The sequence below is a fragment of the Grus americana genome, chromosome Z (genome assembly GCF_028858705.1).
Source record: "Grus americana isolate bGruAme1 chromosome Z, bGruAme1.mat, whole genome shotgun sequence".
In the NCBI taxonomy this organism is placed as follows: Eukaryota; Metazoa; Chordata; class Aves; order Gruiformes; family Gruidae; genus Grus; species Grus americana.
The window spans coordinates 69032510-69051238 of NC_072891.1; the positions used below are offsets into that span (position 1 = coordinate 69032510).

Genomic DNA, 18729 nt, shown 5'->3' on the forward strand with positions numbered 1-18729 from the left:
ATGTAAACAGTTGAAATAGTTGAAAGAGTGTTCTCCTATTGATTTGTTAACTTCAGTTATTTGCAAGGAAAACTGCATGCCAAGGTCTGCTTCCATATAGTAAGTTAGGAAAATATAGAGAGTGGGTATTTTGTTCTTTTCTTCTTTGTATCTTTTCTCTTTTATGGCATTGGAAGATATTTGTTATTTTTAATATGTTCAGATTAGCCTTGTAAAGCTGCCATGATTTCAGGCTAAAAAATCCCCAGACTTACTTGTTTGTCCTTTATTTATGATTTAATTGGTCAGGCAAATAGGTTATTTGCTTTGGGAAATGGTCTGCACAACATAGAGCCTTTAATAAAGGTGGCATGGATCTTGTCCACATTTCTGAAATATATTGATTTTTGTCTGTATACCTTCAGCATGAAAATATGTAAAAGAACACTCCTTGAGGACAGCTTACAGTTAACATACATCATTCATACAGACGCTGTACTAATGAATCTACTAATTTTGTTGAGTAACCTGTTACCTTCCATTGTGATGTCAAAGTCTAAAGGAAATGTCCAAAGTAATTTAAAATACTTCTAATGTAATTGCCTGTCTCTGTAGTGTTATAAACTTCTCCATAAAAGCCACTTCACCCTTAAGTGGTAAGTCTCTGGATACAACTATCTCTTCAATACATAATAATAACAACAATAATTGTAATAATCTGTTGTAGTATTTACTTAGTGTTCAAAACCATGGTGAATAATATGACAGTGCAAAATAGAAGGGAAGTTTGGAATGATACATAAACTACCATATACTTGAAAGGGAAGGGTTTTTTCTTTACTAATTTTAGATATTTTTATGAATACACATTTTCTGGAGAGAAATATATACATGTACATTTACTTATTTGCTAATTTTTTCAAGAAACACACTAGCTGGTGTAATTTTCTAAAAGACAGGAACGTTGTCCTTAATGAGAACTCTGAGCTTGCCATGAAATAAATGACTCCTTCCATCCCTTACCTCTGGAGAGGTTGCCTTTTTGGCCCAATTTTAGTCTTAAACCCAGGAAGAATGACATCTTGTAATCTTTATAAGTTAGGCTTTCCAAATGTTTTGCTACAGTTGTTCATATCGAGACCAGCTGAGCTTTGACAGAAAATCATTACCAACTGATAGCTGTTTGTTGCTGAAAAAGAAATGAGTTGGTGATGTCAATCCTGTTTCCAGTGGCTGGGTGTCAACAACAGAAAACTCCAAGCTCAAAATCAGCCCTAACACAACAGCTTCTTTAAGACTTGCACTGAGTATAGTTTTGATGATTTTGCTTTCTGAGATAAATTTTGTTGCTTTTTATCAGTAAGAGCTCAGGACATAGTTCCTGAAATGCATTGGGTTACTCTGAAAGTAAATGTTAAAATGGGACTACATATAATGTGTGTTCTGAACTTTATTTTCTTCTGTTGAGTGTAGGAGCTGGGTAAAGACTGTTGCCTTTTTTTTCCTTTTTTTTTTTTCCTCCACGTCTGTGGTTCAACAACTTGTTTGTATTGTTGTTCAGTAACAGTAAAACATGCATTCATGCTTAGCATGCCGATGAAGACTGAAAGACCAGAGAGCTGCTTGTGCATGACCTTACAGCTGTATTCTTTTAAACAGTGATTTGTGCCAGTAAGCCATACTCAGAACAAATGGGTCATACCTGAGGTTCGTGTGGTGGAGAGTTGAACAGTGACGAACAACAGGTACCTGGGGATCAGCAGAGATACATGGCAACTGTAGAGTGGTATTTTGTGGCTCATAGGAATACTAGTTCTGGGATTTTCTGAACCAAAAAGCGTATCTTCATGTTTTAATAGCTCTTGATGATGGATACCCTTTTTTCCAGCTGTGAATTTTTTTGTTGTCATTATCATGTGATAAGATGTACAATGTAGCTATTAATGAAACAGATGCAAATAGGCATTTGGTTTTGAACTTACTGGTATCGCTTGATGCTTCTCTCAATTAACTGCCCTATTCTTTGGGTTTTCTGAAGTCCATTGCTCTGGGCAAAGGCCCAGGATTGTTTCAAAATTGCAAGAGAGCAGTAGTTTTCAAATTGATGGAGAAATCTTCATTGAATATGATGGAAAACATCAGGGTTTTGATCAGGAGAGTTGTAGCCCATATTGCTGAGGGTAGAGTAGAAAACAGAAAGAAGGGCAAGGGATGTGTCTTCACTCCATAGCACGTAGGAGCAAGAGAACTGCTGAGAGCTGGTGCCAAGGGAGTCTGAATGATAGGAAATAGTGCTGTGATCTCTTAGCTGCTCACTACTAGTGCATGCCTTTTTGAGAGGCGGGGAGATGGCTCTATCTCCCTGTCCTCCTTTCTGAACCTTTTTCTGTACCTCTTCTCTGATGTATCTCTGATGCCATCCCATTGCCTTCTCCCATTGCTGCATCCCCTGCCACTGATAGTGGTGGAATACTAGATTGGTTCAAAGGCAGGTTTTGTATAAAAATACTGTATTGCTTTTTGAGTGCCTTTGTTGTATATCATGCCTCTTTATACTGTGACCAAGCTTACTGTGTTGGTAGTGTCTTGTGGCGAGAAGAAGAGATACTGTGTTGTGTCAACTGTACAGCTATCAGAAAAGTCCTCTGGAAACTAACTTGTCAAATACAATGCTAACTTGTATTGAATTGGTCACTTTTATGGTCATGTTAGGTTGGAAATTTGTGATACTGCCTTGAATCTCTTCTGGTACAAAATGCTAAACTTAGTCTGGTATATTTTAATGAATTTAAAATGTAGTGCTGCAGTGACTTTTCCTGGAACTAGATGGAAAAGTTTTGAAACTTGTAACAGAATACATTGCATGTTTGAAATGATCCAGTCTGATAATACCCTAAATGTGTGTTTCTAGGAGGATGCCTCTCTGTTTCTGCCTGGCACTCCAGAGCAATGAAAGGAGGAAGCTGATATTTGTAGACATTATACGGAGTCTTGATATTCAAACTCAGTGCCTCTAGCTCATTAGTTCACATTCCTTATGCATTGGGAAATGATTTTCCAAAAAATGTAAAGAGACCAAATGACTTCATAGCTCTTTTATGATAATAGGGGCAGAGCTTTTGTATGAATTAGAACAAGTATTCCAGATTTCTAATCAGCTGAGTTAATTTATTCCTGTATTGGATTGCTTGAAGTTGCTGTCCGTAATTCTGTTGAAGAGGGTTCAAAAGCCTTTATGCAGGATAACTGTAAAATTTCTTTAAATAGCTAACCCTTTATTAAAGGCAGTTTGTTTGCAGAGTAGTTGATGTGTGTTGGCACGCAACATGGAAATAAGTTTTTTCCTGATGTGTGTGATCTTTTCTTTGGATAGAATATCTTTTCTGTGCACGTTTTTACAGAGGAGGTTAGCAGAACAATTAATCTGGTGCTCTTTAAATGCTTATAGAGCTCATGAAGATGTTGACGAGCTGAGGATGAGAAAGAGTATTTGTCTAATTTGTCCAGGAATGCAGGCTGACTAATCAGTAGATATAATCATCAGTTTTGAAAATTGTGGTTTATTAATATACATATATAATTAATCACCCTTTAAGTTATAAATTTGAAATTCAAAAGGCACAAATAATTTTCACTATGATTTGTGTTAGATCATTCTCCGTTAAAATTTATTGTTTTACTCAGGAAGCTGGGATATGTTCCATTAAATTCACTGGTTGCACCATTTAAAAAAACCTCAGCAAAACAAACAAAAACTATGCACCCATTTATTTATTTTTAACTTCTCGTGGGAAGCAAAACCTCAGCAATATTCCTTTTTTTTTTTCTTTTTTTTTTTTTTTCCGTTTTACTTGCCAGGAAGCTGGTGCTATACAGGTTACCAAGTGGAAAAGGAAGTGCGTTGTTGATTGTTCTGGGTACTCTCCCCACCTGTGTTTCTGATACTATGTTTTTAACTTATGTGGCTGTTGACTCTTAATGAAGTTTGTAAGAATTTAATTTTAAATCTTCATGCCTCGTGACCAGTGAGTTCCAAAGTCTTTTGAAAGAGAAGGAGGAAAGGATGGAAGCTGGAGTCAAAATAATCTTCTATGCCTGATTTTTTTCTCAGGAAACGCCATTAAACTAAGGCTTGGAAATTTTGCTTAACTAAAGAATATTCAAAATAAGCCTAGAGGAAACCTAAACCATGCCAATGGCTCCTTGAGTTTCTCTGCGTTTCATGAGAGCAGTTAGCACTTCTCAGAAAGGTGGCTTTCCAAAACTTACTTCAAAGAGAAATTGAAGAGCTGGTAGGTGTGCAATTAGGAAACTGAGGCTAAAAAAGGATGAGCTTTTATTGCATTTTACTTCTGATAAATTTTTTTTCCTTGATCTTGTCTGTGGGAGTAAGTCTTCTGTAGGCTAGTTATTTTGAATGGTTGTGAGGATAGTAGTAGACATCTTAAAAGTACAATAATGCAAGTAGGAGATATAAAACAACAAAATATGATGACCCTGAATTTTATAATTACATCTGAAGTATGACAGAGATGATATTTTATTATTTCTGTGCTCCAGGGTAACTGAGTATGAGCCTGGAGGACTATAGCACTGCAACTGTGAGAAATATTCACGTGGCAATATTACACAGCCATCTTGTAGTGCCTTAAAATCACCAAGCCACATTACCTACAAACTACCTGCTACTGAGAAAATGGGCAGCTCATAATAATTGAAGCAGTGGTAATGATTGAATTGGCTCATCCTGTTTAATTTCAAAACAAAAGAAAAGGGAGAACTCCAAGTAATTCCTTCATTTATTATTTTAGTATTATAGTTCACAGTTTCCCTCTTTGTCAGTAGTTTAAAAGCATGTGTGAGCTTCAGTTAACAAAGCAGAGCAGCAGAGCTAGTATATTTGGGACATCAGCTATGGAGTTTCTAGTTTAAATCTGACATATTTATTAGGGTCAGAAGATGGGCAAGTTTTCAGAAATCTCAAGTCTACTGTGTAGAATTAGCTAGAGTGAACTTTTGGGCTGTCTTTAATGTACAGTTCAGCTGGTGACCATGCAGGATCTATGCTTATTATCAGCAGATCTTCAGGGAATACCAGATCTTCCTCCTGGCTGCACTAGGCCTGGTTTTGCCAGATGAGTCTCGGCCATGTGGATTTCTGTTTAGTGCAAGACGGAGATGTTTTCCTTTAATATGAATGGCTTCTTACCTTCCACGAAAGTTGTGGCAATTCCATCAGGTCACATACTGTGCAGCCATAGGGTGAGGGAAAGCAGAAATATAATATAATCAGCAAATTCCTTTTAAGATGGCAGTAAGTCCTGTCACTTACAGAAGACTACCCCAAAGGAGCTATAAGATTTTGCCCAGAGAAATGCTGAAGTACATACAGACAAATTTCAGAGCTAAAAAACAAACAAACAAAAAATACAGTTAGGTAGTCTTAAGCAACTGCAATTGGCATTGTATACATTCATTTTAAATTGTGCAGACTGACTGAGAATAGAAGAACAGCCATACCAGAGCACATCAAAGGTCCATTTGCACAGCATGCTGTCACCAGCCATGAACAGATGTAGTACTGAGCTTAAAGCGTAAGCATATGCTGATACTTCTGTCCTTTCTCTAACTGCCTTTAGCTCAGGGGACTCTGAGTGGGATGTGACTTTGTACCTTCAGTGGTGATGCTTCCATATCTGATGGATTTTTATTTCACAAATTTTTCCAGTTTCCCTCAAAGCCATGTAAGTTCTTGTATCCACAGCATTGGTCAGCAAGGAGATCTGTGGCCCTTGGCATGAGGAGTTACTCCTTGTGTTTGTTTCTGACCTGGCTTCTCCAGCCTTTTTTTGCACTGGGAGAGAAAGATGGGGCTAAACCAGAGGTTTATGTAGTGGCATGATAATGTTCCCTGTTTAATTCTTTCATCCTTTCCTAGTAACAATTAACATCTGATCTGCATTTTTGAGAACTGCCAGGCATTAAACTGCCATTTCCACAGAACTGTTTATCATAAGGTCTTACTCATGAATGTCATGCCGTATTAACCTTGGGGTTTTTCTGTATGTTGGGTTAGAATTGTTTCTTCCTAAGTGCATCATTTTATGTTTATCTATTTTTAACTTAATCCACTCATTCTTTTAAGGTCCTTCTATAGCTGTAGTGGTTAAGATGGAGGATGCAAAATGTAATCTTAAAACCGCTTTAAATTTGTATTTGTCCTCTAACATAAAACTAGCAAAAATAACATTTGTTCTCAAATTTTATAAAATGTATGGACTTATGCCTTTAAACTTCCAACACAGCTCTGTAAAATTCCTGAATGTTGTTTTAATACATGTGTGTAATGGACTTGTGTTAGTATAAAACATATATTAAAATATTAGTATAAAACAAACATATGGTAACTTTGTGGCTTTTCTCCAGACTTCTCAGGTGGGTTTTGACCTTCAAACCCTTGGTGTTTTGACCTAAACAGTAGAGAAATCTAATTTACTTGAAGCAGCGGTTTCTGTTGGGGCAGGCATGTTTCTCTGAAAAAACAGTCAGCGGCCTGACCTTGGCAATATGTGTTGGAACATGAAAATGTTGCCACAAGTGATAGTAGTTTTAAAACATCAGCTTCCTCTTTATTTTAATATTACAAGCATTGTTTCTAGAACATGTGTTTGGCACACTTAACCTCTTTATAGCTTTCCCTAGAAACCTCTACAAATACTGAGCATAAAATTGTATTCTTTGCTTACTCTGGGTTTAAATCGTTGAATTACCTACCTTTAGTTTTCTGAATATGGCTGTAAGAGTAGGCTCATTTCATTCCCAGAATGGTGCCTGTTTTCAGAAGCCTTTTGGACACGTTGTAACAAGATAAAAGTTAGTCCTGAAGTGACTAAGGCCATTTATATTTGTAGGAAAATCATACAAAGACTTGGAAAGAGTTTCAGAATTAGCTCACTATTTTCCAGACTGCTGCATATTTGCTTTTAGAGCATCTCTGCCCAGAAACTAGTAATCACACTGAACTTGACACTGCAGTACACAACAGTCCACAGTCCAGATTCAATTCTGCTGGAAAAATAGGGTAAAGGTTATTCTGAATCTGAACATCATTAATTTAGATGTGAATAACAGAAGGAAAGCTATGAGAAGTCTGTGCATGTGCATAGCTGTCTTTTACATATGGAGCACGTCTGCAAGACACAGAATGTTTTTTTTTTTCTTTTATTTTAGTCCCACCAAGGTGAGAGGTTACTTTGTTACAAGTTTTTAAACTAGAAATGCTGTGTTGAAAAACAGGTAAGAACCCACTGGATAGCTCTGAGCTGTAGTGAAATTGCATACAGGTGAATAATACTGTAAAAATTATCCTCCTTCAAATCCTAGCCCCCACCCACAAACCTGAATACTACCATTCCTGCCTGAAGCAGATTGCTACTTTCATTTCCAGAAATGGGAGAAAACTGATGTTCATCATTAAATGAGTTCCCTCATGCTGCCCCTAGTCTTCTGTAACATCAGTTGTGTATGTAGGGCAAGACCGTAGCAGAATCTTTAAACAGAAGAAAAAGACAAAAAACCTTTTCTGACTAGGTGGCCTTTGTCAGAGCAAAGGCAGCTTTTGTGCTGGTGTAACAGAACTACTCTTGTTCTGCAGTGCTTGCTAGCTGACTGATGTAGGCTGGTAATGTTAGTTTCACATAGAAATAATGTTGGTTTGTTTTGTTTTTTTTTTTTTTTTTTTTTTTTTTTGTCTTGGCACAATAACCATTAGGTACCAAAGTGAAAGTATGGAAGTAAGTCTTGTGCCCCCAGGATGAGGTTGTAAAAGTACGTATTCAACATAATTAGGTACCTAATTGGGTGCTTAAAGTTAAGTAATGTATATACATATGTAAGTAGTTAAATTATATTGGAAAGTGTTTTATTTGTCATGGTTTGTACTCTGCTCCCTACAAATCAAATTATAGGTAGAGTTTATTCTGTAACTGTTTGAAAATGCTTGCTTTCTGGGTAATTTCCTTTTTTTTTTTTCTTTTGGTGAGGTTAACAAAGCTTAAAAAAACTTCCTGTGAAAAATCCAAGCCAATGTGGAAAATACAAAAAGCATATGCAAAAGGCAGACTTGAAAATAAGTAAGTTATATATAGCCAACTTTGTAATAGTTAAACACCCTGAGGTCAGAAATCACTAGAAAGTGTTTCCGCCTGCTTATAAAAGCTAGCGAACAATGCAGCGCTTTGGATTGAAGTCACTAGCTAACTGTTTTGGAACAGCTTTGTGTAGTAGATTTTTCGTGCCTTAATCTCTCCTCAGCAGAAAATACCATAATGGGGAGAACTTTAACAACTTCTCTTTTTAGTGAAACCAGCCATTTAATGATTGGAGGAAACTAAGAAATCTCACTTAGTACAAAATTGAGTTTCCACTAAATTTGATGATCAAAAAGAGGATGAACTTCTGCCTAACAATTGAGGCACAGGCAACAAACAGCCTCCAGGGGTATTTGCTCCTTCCAGGTTGTTAACAAAACTGTTTTCAGAAATTTCTGTTTAAATTGGTTACACGTGAGAAGATGTTGGAAAAAAAGAAGCATTGGAGAACTTCTGAAATTAGACCCACCAGAATTGGAAGGGAGGTTGGTTTCAGATCATTTACAGTGAAGGTCCCCAGAACAGTGAAATTAATAAGTACTTAATTTTAGGCTCAAAGCTTGTCCATTAATACAACAGAATGTGACAAATTTATGCAGGATTAGCAACAGGAAAATGCCAACGCTAAAAGCGCGAAGGAAAGATGGACAGCAGACTACTGGAACAGTATACCAGAAGAGCGTATGAGAATAATTTTCATTTTGTCATTAGGCTGATTTCTTGACCATGGGCCTTTTAGTCTAAATATTTTAAAATACTTTTTCCAGTGCTTATTTTGATCAGTACCAATTCTTTCCCTTGCATCAACACTCCCCCCACAGCTTTGGATTTAGACTGTGTTGGGAAACCTTTAACTGTATACCCTATGGAGAAAGGAATAGTCTCTGTGTCTCAGTAGCTGGGGCTAGAAGTAGGGGGTTTAAATTAACACAACCTGACAACCTGTCAGCTGTTAAAGAGGAGCTTATATATTGTCACTGCCTACCATTTACTGGTAAGAATGTTTGGCTAGGGAACAGTTATACTGGCTTGGATTACTGTAACATTACTTTGTACACTGAGCTGGATGCCTGCTCTTGTGGACAAACAAGTGCAGTGTCAGTCGGGCTCACCACGAACTTGATCTGGACCTGTCTTCAGAGTTTACTTCTGTAAATTGTGTCTACTGCAGTGATTGCTTACTGTCTCTGATGTGTGACCAACATACAAACCACTACCAAGAAAGATTGCAAGGAGGACGCAGGTGAAGTTGTGCTCCAAGTCCCTAGCATTCTGCTGAAAATCCTGACTTTATATTTTTTAAGCTCAGAGAGTTTTGTTTGCAGGGATGGTGTGATTTTAAGTGGTGAAAATTGGTAATAGCTTCACTGTTAACGAAATCCTTAATTTTTCTGAGTTACTGAATAATATAGGTGAATAGCTATAGTGACTTCTGTGTGTGCACGTGCATATGTGTATGTGTGGTTTTGGTATAACAACTTCAATTACTCTACGTATAACTTTGAACTTAATTCTTTGCTTCTGTTTATTCTTCATCATTGAGCATATTAGTTTCATGCCAAGCAATATTTAAGTTCATGTCTTTAGATACAGTTCATTCTGCTGTGCAGCTACACAGCTATGTGCAGCACCACAGAATTTTAAATAATTTTGTTAAATTTTGTTGTTAAAACACTAACTTGGCATGGAAAGCAGTAACAGACTTCTCTGGGGTACAGATACCAGTAAGTTGCTCCTCCTGAAGATGACAAAAGGATTTTTAGAGTGCTTTAATCCTAACCAGACCACAGGAGGGGGCTGAACAGTGCTCTCAAAACTGTATTTCATGAAAACCTTGTGCTGCTTTATTTTTAGAAACAGAAGGAGTTTCAAAGAGAAAATTACATCAGGTTTAATACACTGTATCATAAGGGGAAGTTCTTAACATGCCTCTTGGGATGTGGTATGTGTTTGTTCAACATATTTATGCTATCTTTCATAAACTGCTTATTACTTTTGTTGTTCTCTCACTCCCTTCTGTCATGTAGCCGTCCTCAGAAGGTGTGTTTATGTCCATTCCTGCCAATACATCCGCTAAAGGTCTCCACCTGCTTGTATATAATTCAGCATCCAGCAGAGGTGAGTAAGGCTGTGGTAATTGTTGGAGTTCAGCTAGAATCTTAATGCTGCAAATGGTAGGCAAGAAGAAACTGCTATGCTGTTAACATTATCTAATGATTTTTTTCTTTTAAACTTGATGATTTAAATGCCAGTTCACCTGAGTTATTGTATCTTTTTTTCAGTTCTTCTGAATTACTGTATCTTCTGAAATCACACCTCCTTTCTTTGGGTCTCTCTGGGATTGAATTAATTTTCCCCATAGCAGCCCTCCTAGTGCTGTGCTGTGTATTGGTAGCTAGAACAATGTTAATAACACACCAGTGTTCAGGCTACTGCTGAGCAGGGCTCCAAAGCCCCCTCTCCAAAGGCCAGTACCCTGGGGGTGGTCAAGAGATTGGGAGGGTGCATAGCCAGAACATCTGACTGAAGCTGACGGAAGGGATATTCCAAGAAGTGGCTGGACATCACCTGCTGATGTGAAGTAGAGAATAAAATCTTGTTGTTTTCCTTTTGCTTCCACACATGGCCTTTGCTTTTCTTTATTAAACTGCCTTTATCTCAACCCACAAGATCATTTTCATCTGATTTTCTTCCCCCTGCTGAGGAAGGGGAGTGATAGAGTGGCTTCATGGGTACTTGGAGGCAACTAAGGTCAACCCACCACATAAGTCCTCCAATCCTATTTCTGTTTATGTACTTCAATGGTCAAATAATGAATAAACAGAGAGTTGCAAATCTCTGTTAGAACACGGAGAACAAAGGAGAGAGTAACTGCTCACTGTCAAACCAGTAAAATAGCCAATATGATAACACATAGGTTTATATATAGTCTAGTTAATACAAATGGTTTTAATGAAGAAAATCATAAACAAATAAAACCTTTTTTTAATGTTAGTTTGACTGAGCTGTTCTTAAGCTTCTGCTCTCAAACAATTCCTTTCAGCTTTGAATTTTATGTGTTATCTTCCTGTAAACATGGATTGTTTTTTTAGATTGGAAAGTTCCATTTTCCCTGTAGTAAGAGAATGTATTTATTTGATATGAAAGGTAATTCAGAAGTAATGATATGACATTGGAGGGAACAGTTGAATGACTTTCCCTTGACTAATGATAGCTATTTGGTTTTGCTTATCAGAGACAAATAATTGATTTTCTTCCAGTTCCTTTATTGCCACTTCTTACATTCCTATGAAGGAAGGGAGTCTTCTGACTAGTGAATTGGAGTGTTATTTAATTATGATGAAACAAAAACAAATAACACTGTACCACCATTGATGGCTTATTCCACTTTGCTGAGATAGAAGAAATCAATGGTAGTTTGAAGGATATTTCTCCCTCCCCTTGCCAGCACTTCACTCTCCAGATACTTTGATCTTCATCTATGCCTAGGAGACGTCATGCTGCTGCTGCTGTGCAAAGTGGTGGTGGGTGTAGCAGGACAGCTTATTCCTTCAACTCCATGATGTTTTATTTATAGAGGATCAGTAGATATGGATCAGAAAAAGCAAAATTAATAAAGATTTTAGGCAGCAGTGATAAAAGTCTTCACAGAACTAATTTAACAGCAGTTTGGTAGCAAGACAATGTAAAAGCTGCAGGCAGCTGCACATTGATACTTGTGGAAGGTAACAGCCACCCAGAGAGAAGTGAGGGAGCTAATCAAGGCTCACGTGTTCACAAATACTGAACTGTTGATACACTGCTCATAAATCAAAAGACAGACCAAACCCTCCCTGGGTTTTCATTAATTAATCCTGTGGTTTAGGGACTGATCTTTGGATTTTCATTGTTGGAATCATGAGACACTCAGGCTGAGAATAGTGTAAGAACTCATTTCTTATTGGGTTTAGGGCTTTCATAATCCTCGCCTGACCTCTAGTGTCTTGCCTCCTGCTAGATTCAGCTAATAACCTTCCTTTCTTCCTCTTGTGATAAATAAATAAACTGAAACTTTCATTCAGTTTTTGGTGTTGGCTTGCTGTCTTCATTAAATGCAAGATAAACCTATGCTCCCTCTTCCTTGATGGGAAAACAAAAATTGACACCCTAAATATTCAAGGTCAGTTTGCAATACTTCTTGTCTAGACAAAAACTAGTGTGTTCCCAGCTGTGTTAAATAAAGGACAGAAACAAATTGCTGTGGGTGGTTTGCTTCAGCTGGCAGTACTTCCTTCTTCCTCCACTTTCTGAAGCCCTGCTCCAACGCAACTCTCTTTAATGCTCTTTGAGACCCGAAGAGCCCCTGCTCCCCACCCTGGCATGGCAGTCACCTTCCTCATCCATGGCACAAACATGTAGGCAGATGCCTGGTCGATGCATCCTGAATGGCCTGAGACCGAGTACTTGTGGCAGTGTTGGTGCCGTTGCCCTGGTTACTGTGAAGTGACAGCAGAGTGGAGATGTTTGTATTTCACACTGTCAGTTCTGATACACCCAGTGTTTTTATTTTTAGCACCTGTTTGTGGAAATCCAGTCCTCCCCTCATTTTCCAATTTAGAGACATTAGTTTCTCAACCTATTACACTAATGCTAATGCTGTTTTTTGCCTCCTATTTATTATTCTGTGAAGTTTCATCATTGTTTTTGATACTGCTAGCCTAGTTCAAATTTATGCTGATGATCATAGGTTAGTTAAGACTAAGTTTAATACTGTCAATCAGAACAATACCATTTGAATGCATCAGAATTGGGTATCTTTTCTTGTAGGCCTTTATTTTCTGTTGTCTGATAAGATTTTTTTTCTGTGTCTCTAGTTAAAAGAACTTGAAAGTAAATGGAAGCATTAACAATTCATAGAAGCCCTCCTTGATTTTATTCAAAAGCAACTTTTCTTTTTTACAGGAAAGTCGAGTGTTAAGAACGGTTCCTTTGCTAGCAGCTTGTCTCCCTCCAGACAAATGTAAAATTTTGGTTGGTCGACGTTTTAGTGAAGACAGGTGAGCGGGATTGCCTATGCGTTTTCTGTCCTCTGTAAATTTTGGAGAATTTTTTTTTCAGTGTCTTTATTAATAGCTGACAGGGTTCTTAATTTTTATTTTAAGTGTGCACATTTACTCTTTATATAAGCTTCTGATTTCCAGCAAAGAGAAATTTTGTATAATAGTCAGAAATACTAGGTGATTACTCTGCAATTCTTAGCTTTTTGCAGTTCTGTTCTTACCTATTATTAGGCTTGTCTTGCTATTCTCTAGGGTTCTTTTCATACTGACATATAAGTAATAGTTTTTACTCAAGTGCGGGAGATTGTACTTGAGAAGGGAGTCCAGTGGTGAAAAACTCTTAGAGAAAGTATTTTTTCAAATCCTTGCTTCTTTCTCTTAAAATTAATTATAAGAAAGCATAGTTTTCAGGGGGTTTTAATTGTTTTTTTATTTTTCTAAGACCTTGGATGATATTGGTCTCCCACATAATGTCTTTAATCTTCATTAGATGAAGCTAAAAGTCTTAGAAACCAGTTCTATTTTACCACGTACATTTTTAGTAAAAGCAAATAAAAATCATGAATCCTGATGAAGGAAATTAATTCTAAAATTGAGTTTAATCTTTGGAGAGAACTTTTTGTAAAGTACAGTGAACAAAAATGTTGGAAGGTGATTCAGAATGGTGCTCCCATACTTTTGTGCTGCCTGTATAGTAACCACTGCACATTAGGAATACATAGCTTTTCTATTAGTCTTCTGTGATAATAACTGTAATTATTAATCTAAGAAGTTCCAGGCTACAGGGAAATTGTACTGTCTTCCCATTAAACCTGAAAATGAAGCAACTCTTCATACTGATGTGCACAGGGTGGAACACTATCAATACAATCTGCTTCTAATAAATCTCCTTAGATTTTTTTTTTTAGAAGTGATGATTACAGTATTAAAGCTTCTTCAAGTTTGAATCTGGCGATATTTCTCTAACCTGAAGGATCCTCTTTAGGTGATAACCAGTTGTGAAACATCTCAGCCTGAAAAATAGTTTAAATAGATTCATAATTACCTAGTTCCTATGAGTTTTTTTGCCATAAAACATACTGAAGGTAGTGGAAGAAATGAAAGTTTGCCTTAGGTTAATATGAAGTTTGGTGATCTGATTTACCTGAATGCAGAGCTAAAAGTAGTTAGGTAGTAGTCATGGCTCCACTCCAGTATCTGCAGTATGCCTTCTTTGTACTGTGGATGTGAGACTGCAGAAGTCAGGAGTGCTCAGTCATGGAGTTCATTCCCACCTTCCTGGGAGGAGAAGGGATGAGAAGGGGAGAAAAGTTATTTTCCAGCTTTGCAATGTGTTATTGCTACATATTTTTTTTTCTTAGCTATATATGCATTCTGCCAGTATTTTAACTCATATTCCTTATTTGTAACTAGTGCTTGATACTTGAATAGCTGGTTAGAGGACCATATCAGTGTTATTTTGGACTTGTAGCATCCTTCAGGCCATAAGTTGGGTAGATGTGTTCAGAGAGCTCACATTAATCGCCCGGAATGACTTAAGTTCCTTCTCTGCTGTGGTATGTTCTAGGAACAAGCATCTGCAGATGGGGTAGAAACATCTCAGTGTTTACTGTGAATGGGGAGGGCTGTACTGGTCCCTGCCCTCCTCTTAGGGTGAAAATCTCTGCTAGTGGTACTTTTAAAGTCTCATAAATTGCAGTGGTTCAGCTCATGTTTTATGGCATATTGAACTAAACAGGGTTGTTTTGTTTTGTTTTGTTTTGGTTTTTTCTAGTTTTCTTAAAAGTCGCGCTGTCTGTTAGCAATTTGGTAGCAGCTGTACAAGCAACTTAATCAAGCTTGCCCCACGGCTGGGGAAGACTTCTGTCTTTGTTACTTTGAAGAAAAAAATTATTAGAGTGCTTTCTAATACATTTTATAAGTATCATTGTTTTGAAGCACTTAAGGCCATACCTTTGTTGTTTTTGAAGTTGTGCGATATTATTTATGTCGTTTGCAGCTTCCACCAGAAGTGCATGGGTTGGAAGGGAATAGAAACAGTATAACTCTAATTCTGTGCTTGCACTGATCTTGCATGTGAACAGTGCCTGCAGATGGAGGGGTAATGTGGTGCGCACATTCCTCTGCATACATATAGAAGCCCTACCATGTGGCAGACCTGGGAAAATGATGTCCTTGATGGTTGCCCATACATTTGTAAATTATCAGAATAGAATAGTAGTGGACATATTTGTATTATCAGGGATCCAGCGGCTCTTGGCAGCAGCTCTGAAAACAGAACACTTCAAGGTAGCCTTTGGGAGCATAAATAATTGTTATGATGGATTTGAGTGAAAATTAATCCATACACAAAAGCTGATTTTTTTTTTTTTTTAAGTCTCCATCACAATAGCTCTAGCAGAGGCATACCAACCAGCAAACTGACAGTTGTTAATCTGTAGCTGTCACAAGAGGTCTGCTTTCAAGTGAGAACAAACATACCATCTGAGCAGGGTAGCTCTTTCAGTCTTCAGTGCCCCTCTCTTGAAGAGGAAGGCAAGTTTGTTACCCAAGTGTACGTAGGTTATTTTTCCTTATTTGTCCTAGCACAAATGCCTAGTAGTATGGCAGGTGGGGGTGTGGGAGTGTAGGGTTAGCTTCATTGCCAGATTGGAGATTGAATTTTATGTAAAAGTGTAAAATACTTCTTTGTGCGTCTGACATAACTTATTAGTATAGATGCTGAGCCTGTTAATTATAGGCATCTTTTAGACATCAGCTAGAAGGACAGCATAAGCAAGCAGAGGCCTCAAATCACTTGTACTGGAATTTTCAAAACTCTTATGCAAAGCAAGCTTCCTTACTTGGACAAGGTCAGACTGATTCCATGGTAACTGGAGTTTTCATTTCTGACTTCATGAAGTGATCACATATCATGTAGCAGACACTGAAAAATTGATAGTAAGGATTAGCCAGACCTACCAAACCAGTGTGGTAGGACTTTGGTTAATTTCTAAATTGGCAGTAGTTTCAGTTATTTCTGTTAATTTCTGCTATTAGGCTGTTTCTGTGATGTTGATGCTGCAAAACACAGGAGTATACAGAATGATTATAACCTTCCCAAAATATGTTTTACCAATAAATTTGACTAGAGACTCTTCTAACAGCCTGTACCTTAGATTTCTGAACCTTCTAGAAAGGAAAATGCGGAAGTTAGTTTATATTGATATCTCAGAATATTTTTGTTCTGTATTTGTAAAAGGGATTTTTAACTGTTTGTAGTAATTGTAATGTGTATAACTTAATCACCTTCATTAGGAATGGCAGGAAAATGTTTATATGCTTTTTTTTTTGCCATTGTATCCATTTTATTGTGTTCTTCTCTCACTTAGAACCCCTGCTTTTCTCATTACTGTAGTTGCTCTTTGCTTCATGTCTTTTTTCTTTTTTTAATAGTTTTTTTTGTACTGACAGTACATGCCATTTATATTGCTTCTTTTCTGCCTGTCAGCATTCAGATGTTCATAACGTTTGCATAATTTCCTTTCCCTTTTCCCTGTCTTCTCTGATACGTTCAAATGTTAGAAATGACAGATGTCTTTTGTCTTTTTTCCATTCTTTGCTTAAGTCTTCTAGCAGCACAAATCCAGATAGCATTTCCTAATTTTTTCCCCTCTTATGCTAGTATTTCATCTGATTATTTTACAAATACCTTACTGTTTTCATTAGCTACCACCTATCCAAGCCCTTCATGCTTGACTTAAGATTTCTAGGTCTTCCTTAGTTCATAATATCTCAAATTCTCTAGCATTAGTTAAGATAAAATTTGATTCATAGTTCTTGATCAAAACCTATTCAAAACCTATTTTTATTAAATCAGTGTCTCTTGTTAATTGCTTCTGCTTGTCAAAGGCATATATAATACTTCAAACATTATGTTCTCTTAGATTTCTAAATACTCCCACCTCTCTCTGAGTAATTTCCAGCAGCTTCCTCCTTTCTGCTCTTACTCAGTTGTCAGCTGGTTTCCAGTTTATCAGTGCTCATTGCTGAGATTATCAGCCATGAAACTACTTCCTGTTCTCCATTAGTACAACTGACCTTCCTGTCTATGACAGAACTTAGTTTCTGTGCTGACCTTATTCTCTCCTTCAGTTCTGTTATCTTTGCAGCTAAGCAATTCTAAATTTTCATTGAAATTAACCCAGTGTATTTTGCAACCAACACTGCCACCTTCAACACTCAATTTCTTGAAACATGCAGATCTTGCTCCAACTCTTTTGCTGTCCTTCCTCAATACTGATGATTTTTCTAGAATAATGTTGACAGAACATAGTAGTGTGGGTTTCGTTCTTGCCTTGTGGGCTTTCCTTCATTCTGCTCTGCACTGGCAAAAGAAGGTATTTTTCTGATACCTTCCTTTTTTTCGAGGTTGGGTATTTCATCTAGTGACACTTTATCTTCTGATTTCTCTTGGCCTAGTCTCAACTCCTTTATTACCCATCTTTCAAAACTTTGTTTTCATCTTGGGACATCTACATTTTTATATTCTTATACTGCTTAGTATCTGTCCCTCCATCATCATTTTGGCTTCAGAATGCTGTTCTTCTCTGGTTCAGTGTTGTATATTCACAGAGGCCTACTTATTTTTTCTGCATTTGATTTTTACTGATCATCTACAGACACATGGTCATATCTTGCCCAAATAGTGAAAACTTGCAAATCTATGTTCTTTTGGAATAGGAGGAAAGGTCCTAATTCTCTGATATGTTCTGCTGACTTTTAAGCTTGAGCTTACAAGCTTGTCTTGACTTTACTCTGTTTCAAATATTATAGCATGCTTTCCTTTGGCATTGATAAACATAACAGTCTTTTCCCATGAAGGTCCATCCAAAATCCTACTGAACAGCTATTTTCTCAGCTTATTGAACTGCTTTGTTCTGATTGTTTGACAAGTCAGGATGCTATCTCATGTTGTCAGACTGAAAGTAAGTATGTCATTTTCAGGGCTTTTCTTTGCCTGGTGTCCTGTCATCCCACTCACTCTTGAAATGTCTACTTTTACCTCCTGTTACTCAAAGATGCCTATTTCTCTATTTCTTTTTGATTGTTGGTTGAATTTGTTCCATGTGTCTGTTTAGGCTTGATCGATTGTCCTGGAAACACTTCTAGAGGTAATTAGTCTTTATCTGTCTGAAAACCTCAATTTGCCATATATTTTAATATGTGTATACAGAATCATGTCAGGCTCCCAATATACTAAAAATACTTGAAGTTTGTGCTCCCCATTATTCTTATTACAGGTTTCTTATTCCTCAATCTGTTTCACATCTAGTTTGTTAATTACTTGATAAGGACTAGAAATTTGTTTTTACAATTCCTTAGTGAACTGATGTCTGGTCTCAAAAAGCGATGGTCTTAAGTGCTTGAATAATGCAAATCAATGTATTAGAAATTGTACCTGCAATTAACTGCAGATGCCTTTATAGTATTATGTATGTATTTGTTATGCTAATGTAGCTGATATTATTTTTAGTATATCACATGTTTGAGGCTTTCGAAGCACATTAGTATGTGATTAT

The 18729-nt window shown here is 37.1% G+C and overlaps 1 protein-coding gene across 1 annotated transcript in view; it reads left to right on the forward strand.

Annotated features, from left to right (window-relative positions):
- Positions 1-18729, forward strand: part of DTWD2 (DTW domain containing 2) — an 86519-nt gene that overhangs the window by 14800 nt on the left and 52990 nt on the right. The window contains exons 2-3 of the mRNA XM_054809841.1: positions 10157-10247; positions 13071-13165. Of these exons, the coding sequence (XP_054665816.1) occupies positions 10157-10247; positions 13071-13165 (186 nt within the window). The remainder of the gene's footprint in view (positions 1-10156; positions 10248-13070; positions 13166-18729) is intronic.